At 43.0% G+C, this 12,609-nt stretch overlaps 1 protein-coding gene across 3 annotated transcripts in view; it reads left to right on the forward strand.

Moving 5' to 3' along the window:
* The window catches only part of LOC307039302 (copine-9-like), a 313,745-nt gene that overhangs the window by 240,500 nt on the left and 60,636 nt on the right, over window positions 1-12,609 (forward strand). For all 3 annotated transcript variants that reach the window (XM_079681211.1, XM_079681212.1, XM_079681213.1), the window contains exon 15: window positions 287-468. In XM_079681211.1, the coding sequence (XP_079537337.1) occupies window positions 287-468 (182 nt within the window). The remainder of the gene's footprint in view (window positions 1-286; window positions 469-12,609) is intronic.

Below are 12,609 nucleotides of genomic sequence, written 5' to 3' on the forward strand. Positions count from 1 at the left end.
CCCCCATGTGACGTAATATGACGCGCTTGACGTATGGCGTTAAAAAAAGCAGTTTTTATTAGCAGAGCTCAACACGGCTCCTTTCCCTCTGAATTCCTGCCTTTATGCCTTGTAAAACATATCAAATCCTGCATTAACTTGTTTAATTGTAATGTTCAGGCAAGGTTAAGCATAAATCTATTAAAAAAAAAAAAACCTGCAAGTTGCTCTTTAAATATATCAAAGATTGAGTATTTGGTCATTATGTGCGTCCCTGTGTGTGTTGGTGTGCTGGTGGTCTCTCCAGGTAACCCGTCCCAGCCCACCTCCCTGCATTACATGAGTCCGTACCAGATGAATGCGTACGCCATGGCTCTGAAGGCAGTGGGGGAGATCATCCAGGACTACGACAGTGACAAACTCTTCCCAGCGTACGGCTTTGGAGCGAAACTGCCTCCGGACGGCAAGATCTCCCACGCCTTCCCACTGGTAAGCATCTAAAAGCACTCAGAGAAAATTGACTTTTGTTATTATTTTAATTCAGTACAAGGCAATGTTTTGCTAACTAAGTTCCAAGTGCTTTGGATAACAGTCAGCTTGTTGAAGCAGAGAGACAATGTTACCAATTTAACCTTGGTTATTTTATTTTTGGCTCTCAGCATAGACCTTATCACTGCCAGGAAGTAAAATGTGTCCATGTGTTCGATGTAAGCTCTTGCTGTACTGATGTAAAGCCTGATTAACTTCTGGATCTCCTCCAAGGCTGACTTTGGCTAAATCATTTAAATCAAACTCTGTTTTCCACTTCCTGTTCGAAACAGTAACACCATCCAGCTGTAGCTCGGTCTGTATGATCTTGTCTTGGGAACTGAAGGGTCCCCAACTACAGACGAAGTGCTGAGTGTGTACCTGGAGAGGTGCCACTTCATCTCCTGCCCTTGAGCAAGGAACGCACTGCTCCCTGGTTGCTGTACAGCAGCCAACCCCAATTAGTGGCCCACGGGCCAGATCCGGGCCGAGAGGCAAATGCATGGCCCGCGCTGATCTACTGGCATTCACTTGTTATAACATATTAATGAAATGTCCGGTTTCGCTTTATTTTGACCTCAGTCGACACTCGTAAACTTGACCCTTGACCTTATCGTGTGCATATGCAAGACGTGCTTCGCGCGCTTGACTTACTCGTCACCACATGGAATTACGGCAAACACATATAAACAATAGCTCGCCAGCTAGCCGCCTGTCATCCCGGCCCAGCGATTGACCAACATGACACTAACGGACCGTGGATAACTCAAACCCAGGATGGAATTCGCTAAGAAGAGGAAGGTAGACCAGGAGAACCGTCAGTTCAGAGAAATCCGACCAGCACACACAAAAGATAGCAGGTTTGCTTGCATCATACAAGCACTCTGTTTTCACAATGTCGAAAACAACATCGGCACAAGAGAGTGCAACAGCTGCCTCATTGCACGTCTCTTGGACGCTCGCTCGTTTGCTGATGTTGAGTTAATTAAACGGTGTGCGAGGGGAAATAATCTTCCACGAGCTGACACAGTTCTTCGAAAAGAAAGGTTTGAATGTGAGTCAAATCGTCTCCCCCCTGCTTCTAACACTAGGATGGATTCAATGCAGAGTATTTGCTTTCAAATCCTCTTTTTCCAGAAAACCAACATGGCGCCACAGATGGCTGCCTTGGTGTGTCAGTGGGCCCTGTTTTGTTTTGTTTTGTTTGCTTTTTAATACAGTGCTTCCCAACAATACATTAAACTCTGTATATTGCAGCTAAGATAATACCAATTAGAAAGTGGATCAGTCTATTGATATGTATCAGATAATATTCAATCAATAATTTTTCTTTTACTCTAATTCAGCCAAAAACTACATTTAGTTCCACATATCGTTATCATGGTCAGTCCTTCAATTCTTGAGTGTAACGTTTAAATCTGCTGCATCAAGTTTGAAGTTTTAAGAGCAGAAGAATGTGAATGACAAGTTGGAAATAAACCAGAGTCATGGGTTGCTCTCTTACTTGCAGCTACAGTATGCCTTGTGATGTTATAATTCTTTGATATTCTTATTAGGCGCCAATAGTGTCACGGTTTGTGAAACAAGCAGGACCCAAATGCAGATATAAACTGAAACTTCCTTTATTTCAAGGCTATGATCTATATAGACAATGACAAAACAGAACACTCACCGCAGAACTAGTCAGGGAACAAGACAAACCGACCAAGACAGACAGACAACCCAGAACTTAAATACACACAAGACTCAATCACACAACAAGACACAGGTGAGGAGGGAGGAGAAAACACAGGGGCCCAGGTGAACATAATCAGACAATTAGACACACCAGGGAAACTAATGACAAGAGGAAAACACAGGGAAAAGGACCAGACAATAACCCAAAGGAAAACATGACATGGAAAACAGCAAAAACACCCAAACCTACAAAACTATAAAGGTGACATAACATGAGAATCGTGACATAACCCCCCCCCCCTCAAGGGACGGATTCCAGACGTCCCAAAAAAACAAAAATCCAGCAGTGTGGGTGGAGGGGGTCTGGAGGACTGGTCTCGGGCGGACGGCCCGGGGGCAAGGCAGAGTTCAAAAAGGGGAATTCGGGCGGACGGCCCGGGGGCAAGGCAGAGTTCAAAAAGGGGAATTCGGGCGGACGGCCAGGGGGCAAGGCAGAGTCCGAGGAGGGGTGAAGACCAGACAGCTCCGGAGGCCGGTCAGGAGCCGGTGTCGGCAAGATCCCCCATGGAAGAGGACACAGGACCGGCATGACCCCCGGCAGGAGAGCAGTCGGCGGAATCCCCAACGCGACAGGACATGGAGTTGGCAGGACCCCCAGCGGAAGAGCAGTCGGCGGGACCTCCAACGTGACAAGACATGGAGTTGGCAGGACCCCCGGCAGAAAAGCAGTCTGCGGGACCTCCAACGGGACACGACATGGAGTTGGCAGGCCCCCCGGCAGAAGAGTAGTCTGCGGGACCTCCAACGGCTCAGGACATGGGATTGGCAGGACCCCCGGCAGAAGAGTAGTCTGCGGGACCTCCAACGTGACAAGACATGGAGTTGGCAGGACCCCCGGCAGAAGAGTAGTCTGCGGGACCTCCAACGGCACAGGACATGGGGTTGGCAGGACCCCCGGCAGAAGAGTAGTCTGCGGGACCTCCAACGGGACCAGACATGGAGCTGGCAGGACCCCCGGCAGAAGAGTAGTCTGCGGGACCTCCAACGTGACAAGACATGCAGTTGGCAGGACCCCCGGCAGAAGAGTAGTCTGCGGGACCTCCAACGGCACAGGACATGGGGTTGGCAGGACCCCCGGCAGAAGAGTAGTCTGCGGGACCTCCAACGGCACAGGTCCCAAGGTGGATAGATCTGCAAACGGAACGCTCTGGGGGGCTAAACGGCTCAGTGTGTACGTCCTATACGATAATTTCCTGATAATGATGAAGCCATAGCCCCACCTCTGCTGCTCACTGTTGTATCATGGTCAGTAGCTACTGCTACTGACAGTAGCTACAGATGTTAGTGCAATCTACAGCTCCTCTACCACAACCATCAGCAACAAGTGGACATGGAGAATTATATGAACTACATGTTGCTAAATCTACATAAACATACATAAATAATCAAAATACTTCTTCCACCTCTGATTTTAACCTATCACTGTTTTTAAAACTTTAATTAAATGTTTCATATTTCCAGAGACCCTTTCAGACCGGCAATGCTGCCCTGCATGTAATTCCGATTGCCCATCGGAAGTCTCCCATCCCCCATGGGAGACTTTTGTCATATAATTATTTGAAACAAAGAGTGTCCGCAACATAGGCTACTATCTCTTGTTAACAGAGGGGGGATGGTAGAGCTTTGTCACACCGATGATGGCCGACAGACCCTTTCAGGGTTAATGAATAGTGGATCGGAGAATTCAAGAGGATTTAGGAGAAGAGACTGCAGTGCTTTGAGAATCCGACTGCACTTACACTATCGACATATTTATGATGCGCCAGCGGACGTCATGAATGTGCGTCTGCTGCTGTGAGGAAACTACAGTTTTCTTTACAGCGGACTACATTGATGTATAATAAGAACAACAACTACTGTAAACCCAGCGCCATATTCTATCTAGATACTTCTCACCGCGCTCCCACTTGTTGTACCTGGCAGAGCAAGAAACACTCCAGCCTTTTATTTAAACTTGTTTAAAACATATCTAAATAAATATGTGTGTCCCGGGCCATAAATGCAATTATGCTGTCAGTTTTCAGATAAAGCCACGGCATCACAATTCTTCTGTATTCTACAATATAGTTCTTTTCACCTCCCGTATTGCTTTCAACCCACCAGCTTTTATGGAGAAAATAAGTTATATAATAACCAGAGGCATGTATCTCACTATTTTATGCATAGAAACAACAGGCTACTGTGTGTGTGAGGAGTCAGCTGTTTATTTCATATGAGTTTCATTTTGGCAGCGTCCATCACGGCTCTCCCTGGTTGCAATAAACAAAGACAACTAACTGTAAGCTTGTCACTCAGAGGGGGTTGGGGCTGGTGAAGGGTATGGTCAATGTTTGTTTGTCTAAAAATGTTTGCAGTCGCGAAAGGTCTAAGCCAGTGGTTCCCAAAGTGGGGGGCACGCCCCCCCCCCCCCCCCCCCCTGGGGGGCCCAGAGGCATGACAGGGGGGGCGCGAGACACCAGGAGGAAAAATTGTTATTAAAAAAAAAAATCATAATTTGAAAGATTATTGATTCGATAATAATATGATACAGTACTATTACGTCTAGGTCTCTGTGTTTCATTAAAGCTCGGCTCTGTGTGAGTGTGGAACGAGCCATTTTGTGCGCGCGAGAGAGAGAGCGCACCGTTACCGGAGATCGTTGTTGTTAACTTCTGGTGCTAGCGAGCTACGCTAACGGATATAAGGAGTTTTTTCAACAACAAAGTGGAGGAGAGTCCTCTCCTGTCCGACTGAGAGACTCGGTGAGCTAACTAAAGCACTCTCTCAGTGTTATCTCAGTGACTCAAATGTTTTGGTCACCATTAATGTAAACAATTATTTCTGAGGCACACGTTTATATGATCATTATATTTATAAGAGAATAAATGAAAACAGGTATGAAATACAGTAAAAAAAAGAATAAAGTTTAAAAGGTTGATTTGTAAAATATCCATAAAGAAAAAGTAAATCTGTTTACAGTTCTGTTTCATATGGGTGTTGAGAGAGGTATCCATAGATCTCTTCCTTTTTGCTCTCGAAGTACACCAGATTGATGCATTTAACTTCAATATTTAAAAATAAATCTTCCCGGGGGAGCTTGCCCCCGGACCCCCCTATGTGAGGTCCACACACCACCTATCAAATAGCACTTTACACCTGCTTACACCTATATGCCGTGAGCTGATTATCGAGCCTTCATTGTAACAGTCGTGGGTACACTGTGTATTTGCGTGGGGAGTGTTGCAGAAAAAAATTCCACTTTAGCGACCGGTACATTAATGGGAAACCCTAAATGTTTGAGCACCCTCTATGAAATGCCAAGCTACCCCACAGCACCCCCAAAAAAGCCGCCACTGAGCCTGACTTGTGTTGGGGGGGCCCAACTTTTTTTTTTCTCCAAAGGGGGGGGCCTGACAGAAAAAGTTTGAGAACCACTGGTCTAAGCCAATCAGACATGGACAAAGAAAAGGATCAGTCAATGTTTCGAGGGGGAACTAGAAACCCCTAGTCCTTTACAGCCATGGTCCGGTCTGACAGCGATCAGCTGTCTGCGGGAGAGAGGAAGAGACAGATCAGGCATAAATATGCAAATCCAAACCTACAGTTAACTTTACTGCTGGAGAAGAGACACCAGGGGGAGGGGGGGAGTTGTGGCTGATGGGCCATTAGGTGTGTAAACAAATGTGGCTTTCACACCAGAGCTTTTCCCTTTCTAGCTCCGAGCTAGAGCTTTTCTGGTTCAGCTCCGGTTTCCCTTTTCTGCTCCCGCTTTGTTCACACCGCCCAGAGCCCGACTGGTGCTGCCGCTGCTGCTTCATGACGTCACCGTTTAAATCACTGATTTGCTCCCCAACGGCGTTACGACGCTCACAACAACAACAACAACAAAGGGGGACTGCGTCGGGTCGATGATCGTGTTGCTTTTAATCATACGAAGCCAGATTAAATTAAATAACGACTTCTCCAACCTTATACTTTTCTCCAGAGTGCCGTGGTTCATTGTTTATTAATGTGTTTCAGCGGCATTTACCGACCGCTGCAGTGCTGGCTGCTCTTCCACGGGAGTTTATTCTCCCGTTAGCTCCCGGTTAGCTCACACTGCAGCGGCCGCTCGAAAGTATTCACTGTCCGACTGTCACACAAGCAGCTGATACATATCCCCAGTTCCCCTTAATCGAATGTGGGTCAATCTGAATTGTTGCTGTTTGGCATCACAACGCTGTTATGAAAGTTTCTCTGGTATAAAATGGGTGATGTTAGCATAGCAACCAAAGCTAAACTGACTACTTGCTATTGCTATCCTATTGTGGCATAAACCGTTTTCTACAAGCACATTTTGCCGGCGTATTTTTATTATGATTCTACTTGTGATAGTCGGACACGACAACCTGTGCAGCCCATGTATTGATTCCATCCGATAGATGCTATAATACAAAACAAAACTTCTGCCTCTCTCCACAATGATCAACAGTGAACGGATGGTCAAAGTAAGGTATAAATAAACAGAATCACACGAAGCCTGGTTACGCTTCGTCCACACAGCAGCTTTAAAAAGATCTTCCAATGCTTCCAACGCTTCTCTGCCCATTGACTTTGAAAGGGGGTGACGTCACTTTGCCTCGCTTTTCGCCAAACTGCATTGTGGGGAAGCAAAGTAAAGATTTCCAGGATTTTCAGGATTCAAAAGTTGAGCAATGTTCAACTTTTGAAGCTGAGCTGGAAGCGTCAGCCAATCAAATCCCGTTTATGCAAATCTGACAGTACAAGCTCTTGCCAATCAAACCGCGTGTAAGCTGGGAGAGACATACCGCAGTTCATTTCCTCATATTCCAAACGAGAAATTACGGGAGCAAATCATCCGGTTCTTTACGACCAGACTATTTACCGGGATACAAACCGGAGGAACCAGGCATGGAGGGAGGTGGCAGAGACAGTGGGTGAAACTGGTAGGTTTTCGCCTGTTTAGGGAGTTTATATATATATATATTGCTCGCATAAAATCTCCGGGGTTTTTTGCTTTGTACAGATGTAGCACTTCATTTCAGACTCCAGCTTACAGCTTCCTGCCTACGACCTGCCTAACACCAGTATAGAGGAATGTTAAGCCCTCCCACTATTTTCCAAGAGGGCGTTGCCAGATTTTCAATTCCAGGTTTTAACCAGGAGATGGCGCTTCATTCACAAATACAGAAAGACAAGTTTCATGGACTTTCAGTTGTGTTTTGAAGAGCATTTGAACACATCAATATTTAATATACTATACTAAAGTATATATAATCTTGTAATTCAATAATATATAGTCTTTATATATTAAATAATCATAATAATAATATAAATGTTTACATTACACTTCTTTATTTGTTATGCTCATACTTTTACCTTTACAATCGTTTGCTTTAATATGCAGTATATTTTTGTGTTTGCTTCCTCCTGCTCCCTTTCGGACACACACTGTATGATTTATTATTATTATTAATATGAAGATATTATTAAGATAAGATAAGATGTTACTGTATTGTATTGATTGAACATTTTAGTTTAGAATGTGCTGTCCCACGGTAATTCAGAAGGCTCACAGGTCACATTCCGACCATTATTTAAAACAATAGGTGCTTTCACACCGTCTACAGTTGGATTTGTATAGAGGGAGCTCTGTAGCTGAATGGCCAGCGATTAGGTGTGGCGCATTTATCATAGGTGATCAGAGCTAACTGCCTGTCATCAGATGTCATTTAAAAAACAGATCTGATTTTAAGACTATTTCTGCGCTCATAAAGAATGATAAGAATAAGAATAATGCGTATTGAACTGGTTTCATTAATTAGTGAGTTTATTTAACACTAGAACCACTAATCGGGTCAATTTGTGTGATGTGTGTTGTGTGTGTGCAATGTAACTTTTTTTTCAATAAAATATTCAAGTCTCCCAGTCCGTGACTTTTCCTGAAAGTGTGTTATGTAGCACCCTATGTTGTTAAAAATTGCATTCTAATAGCGGGATTTGACGGTTTTAGGTAGGCCTATACAAAAAACTCTGGCGGTTCTAGTGTTAAGGTAATTAGGTACAGTAGAAGCCCTTTTTTTATCAGTAAAACATTTAGCAGTTGAACATAAAAGTCAACTAACTGAGGGTCACTTGCAATGACAGTGTTGTGGGGGGGGGGAGAGCTGTGGTTGATGGGCCATTAGTTGTGTAAATACACAGCTGAGAGCTGCCGTTTCATTCAGACTGTTTAAAAAACGGTAACAACGGACTATTTTTAGTAAAGGTAGAAGTACCAGAGTGTAGGAATACTCTGTTACAGTAAAAGTCCTGCATTCAAAATGTTCCTCAAGTGAAAGTAGAAAAGTATTCTCATCAAAATATAGTGAAAGTAGCGACAGTAAAAGTAGTCATTGTTCAGATTGGTCCATTTCAGAATAATAGATATGATATGTTTTATAATGATTGATCATGAAAGTGTTCTCAAAGCTGGTAAAGGTGCAGCTAGTTTGAATGACTTTTTATACTGCAGGGTAGCTTGTGGATTTACTCCAGGTGGAACTAAAGTCTGATTTAATACTTGATTATATTTCACATCATTCATCCACATCTGTAAAGTAACTAAAGGTATTAAATACATGGAGTGGAGTAGAAGTACACCATGTACCTCTGAACTGTAGAGGAGTAGAAGAACAAAGTAGCAAAACATTGAAATACTTAAATAAAGTACAAGTATCTCAAAATTGTGCCCAAGTATAATACTTGTTGAATTTATGAACTTAGTTACTTTACACCATGTGGCTATAAAGATAGAAAGACTAAGCCTTGCACAGAGGCATGAAAATACATTTTCAAAATGCACAACAGTGCTCCCAAAATTATAAACTGACTGCTACACAATTAAAATAAATGCTTTTATATATTTCTATTTGATGTGACTCTTTGGCGTTTCTGTTAACACTGCTGCTTTAATTGCTCTGAACTTCTGACTGCTGAAATCCTCTGTTATTCCTCATTTTAAAGCCGATATTCCGTGGGGTGGGGGAGTCGGGGGCTCGGATCCTTGTCACCTTTTTCATACAGATGAGTTTGCATCCCAAAGCCTCAGTCACCTTAATTCATGTAATAAAAACATCTCAGGTCAGTAACACTCAAAGGTAAATGTGCAATACCATGTTCAGCTATGTTACTATTTATAATGTTATTGTTGTTACATCCGAAGATGTACATATTGGAATGATTTCTTAACTTACAGTAGGCTATTTTTTACAATGTGTGTTGGAAGGATTTATTAAATTACTATGAATATTGTCATTGTTGAAGGCTTTTAGAGAAGGATGAACTATAAGCCTGAATTACATAACATTTTATACCTAAAAACATAAAAGCCACAATAAATAAATCACAATTATTGTAGTTCTTTTTACCTCCCGTATTGCTTTCAAACCACCAGCTTTTATGGTGTTGTTACGTCACTAACTGTAAGCTTGTCACATACAGTCTGTGGTCACTCAGAGTAACCTACAGTTAATTTAGCTATTGGAGAAGAAAGATCAGGGGGGGAGGGGGGAGAGAGCTGCCGTTTCATTCACACTGTTTAAAAAACGGTAACAACGGACTATTTTTCTTAGCGGATGCATGTCAATTTAAATCAATACATACAACTATTTTTTAAATCAATAAAAACATTTTCTAAATCCATAAAAGCATTTAAATTAATATTGGGAGTCATGTCGTTACTTTGTTGAGAATGTGGCCACGTAATAAGGGGGGTAATTTGCATCGACTTGTTCCTTATGGGGAAAATAACACCCGTCATGCAGACCAATATCCCTCCGCTGCGCGTTGGGATCCTGATCTGCCGACGAGGCTCCATTCAAATATAAATATTTTTAGTGAATTACTGAGTTTAGGCACGTTAATAACGTTTTAATGAAGTTGAATACAGTATATTCATATGTGTCAGTGATTTCATGTCAATTCGGTGAACATAAACATAAATGATCGTGGTGAAGATGATGATTAAATTAGGATTAAAAATCGAGAGCCGGGCTGCATTTCCTCCCGTTCGTTTTTTCCGACTAAACAACATTATTTCTTTAAATAACAACATGGTGATGTTTTTTAAATGATTACATGTCTCTTATTTAGCACAGAGTATGATATCCGTGACATATGGATTTAAAAAAAGTTCCGCTGTACATCCAGCGTACTGTATCTGACTTTATTTCACATGAGCTCCAGTGTGGAACCCCACTGCACCCCCTGGTGGATCAATGATCCATTGCAGCTGGCTTCATTATAATTACATTTATCTATCACGGGGGCGGTCTCAAGTCAAGCTGGAGGTTTTCCCTTGAGCGAGGGCAGATCACGTACCAATCACGGCCCTCGCGTTTCAAACTGTCTGAAATGAATCGCTACATCTGTATGTCTGGGGCGGGAGATTCATGTGATTGGTTGTAGGTCGCGTTGCTCGCAAAAAATCCCCAAGCTCTCAGACACGCCCAGCTCCAAGATTTTCAAGATTTTTTTAAAGCTGCTGTGTGGACAGGGCGTTAGTGTTGCCTGACTTTATAAAGTGTGTTTATAAGCACTACTGCTTGTAGGCAGGCATGACGAGACTCTTCAGTCGACCCATGTTCAGGGGAGGTGGGTTTAGTTTCCTGCACGCCTCGACGTAAGAGAGACGTAAGCGACGCCGCCTCTTAGCTCCGAAGCTCTTGCCTCTAGACCGACAATTTTTTGGAGCTGGAAGTGAACCGGATTCCGGAGCTAAGAGTGTGCGCCGCTGCGGTGTGAACAGGAAAAACTGGTACTTTTCATGCTCCAGCTCCGACCCGGAGCTTAAAACGCGTTGGTGTGAAAGGGGCAAAAGAGTCACACACAGCTGAGGCCTGTACTACGAAGCCGGATTTTCGCTTAGCGGGTTAACTTCAGGGAAAACTCGGGGTTTCTGGTCCTACGACGCTGGTTCTCTTTTTAGCAGGCTAAATCTCCATGGTAAGTTATGCTGAGCGGCTAACTGCTCCGGAGCAGGGGCCTATACTACGAATCTAGTTGAACCTATCCTGGATATGTTTTGAGTTATCCGGTTCACTTATTCCAAAACAAACCCGCTCTCGCTAAACTGTCCTATGACACTTGCTATCAACTCGATCGCTCAAGCCAGCCGTGTCCTATCTAGTTAGGTGCGCGTTCACATAAAATGGGTGGCATCTGCAGCATTCGACCAATCACAAACATGGAGAAGCGTACTGACAGCGCAGCGTCATACTTCCTGAATGAAAAGTCAACTATAATATTAGTCAAATATGAAGAAGTTAAACTTTAAACATCCATGACTTAAACACTTTATCCAGGATAAAAGCCACATAGCTGCACCTGCAAGGTGAATACAGCTGGTAAAAGAAAAAGTGTTGAATGCGTACATTAACAGGTTTATGATATCACTGCCCCGTCTAAGACACGACCTGACTTTAATTACATTTGACTCGAGTGTTTCGTCAACTTAATGTGTTGCTTAAAATAATACTTCTGCATACAGTATGTGACACTGTCTGTGTTGCACGGCCAGATACGGCTCAAGAAGCTGACTCAGATAAGGAAATATATGATACATTATGATGTGATATGGTGTGATATGAATGATAACTGGACACATCGACGTCTGCACTCACAGTGCCGCGGACTGTACGTAATATTACTTTGATCCGGTTACTTATGTTGTGGCAGATATTTAATTAAGCTTTCTTCACATAATAGTATAATAATAGTATAATAGTTATAATAGTCAGATTGCTCTGAAGATGGGAGGTGATATTCTATTCATTTTCACACAGTCTGTGATTTTGGCCAGCCGTCTTTCCTGCAACGGCAGTTTAAACTGTATTTCCTCCGCACACTGAGTTCTGATTGGTCAGCAGGCGGTGCTTTCACTGAATTGATCTCTTATCCTGGAACCTATCCTGCTCCGGCGCCAGGGGCGGATCTAGAAAAATATCCATGGGGTGGCAAGAGGGTGGCAGGAGAATTTCAGGGGTGGCATCCCCTGGCAGAAGTATGTGCTGATTTAATCGCAGTCATATCAATTAATGTTAACTTGGAAAGCCACAATATTTATTTTAACTCAATAACATTTGGTGACATTATTGTGGCACATCAGTAAAGCCTTAAATATAAAGGTGGCAGGCTTAATTTAATTAATTTTAAATGAACAATAACTGAATGAGTTTGTCTCACTCTTAGACCAGCAGGGGTACCAAATCTATGCAGACTGCTGCAATAAGTACATTAATTAACTGTCTCGTCGATGTCTGTCTGAATTAATATGATACTATTAACAATCATATTATTCCTATCAGCTGTCAATCACTGTTATGGTTCACATATTTAGTGTTATTA

Source organism: Notothenia rossii, assembly GCF_949606895.1.
Source record: "Notothenia rossii genome assembly, chromosome: 5".
NCBI lineage: Eukaryota > Metazoa > Chordata > Actinopteri > Perciformes > Nototheniidae > Notothenia > Notothenia rossii.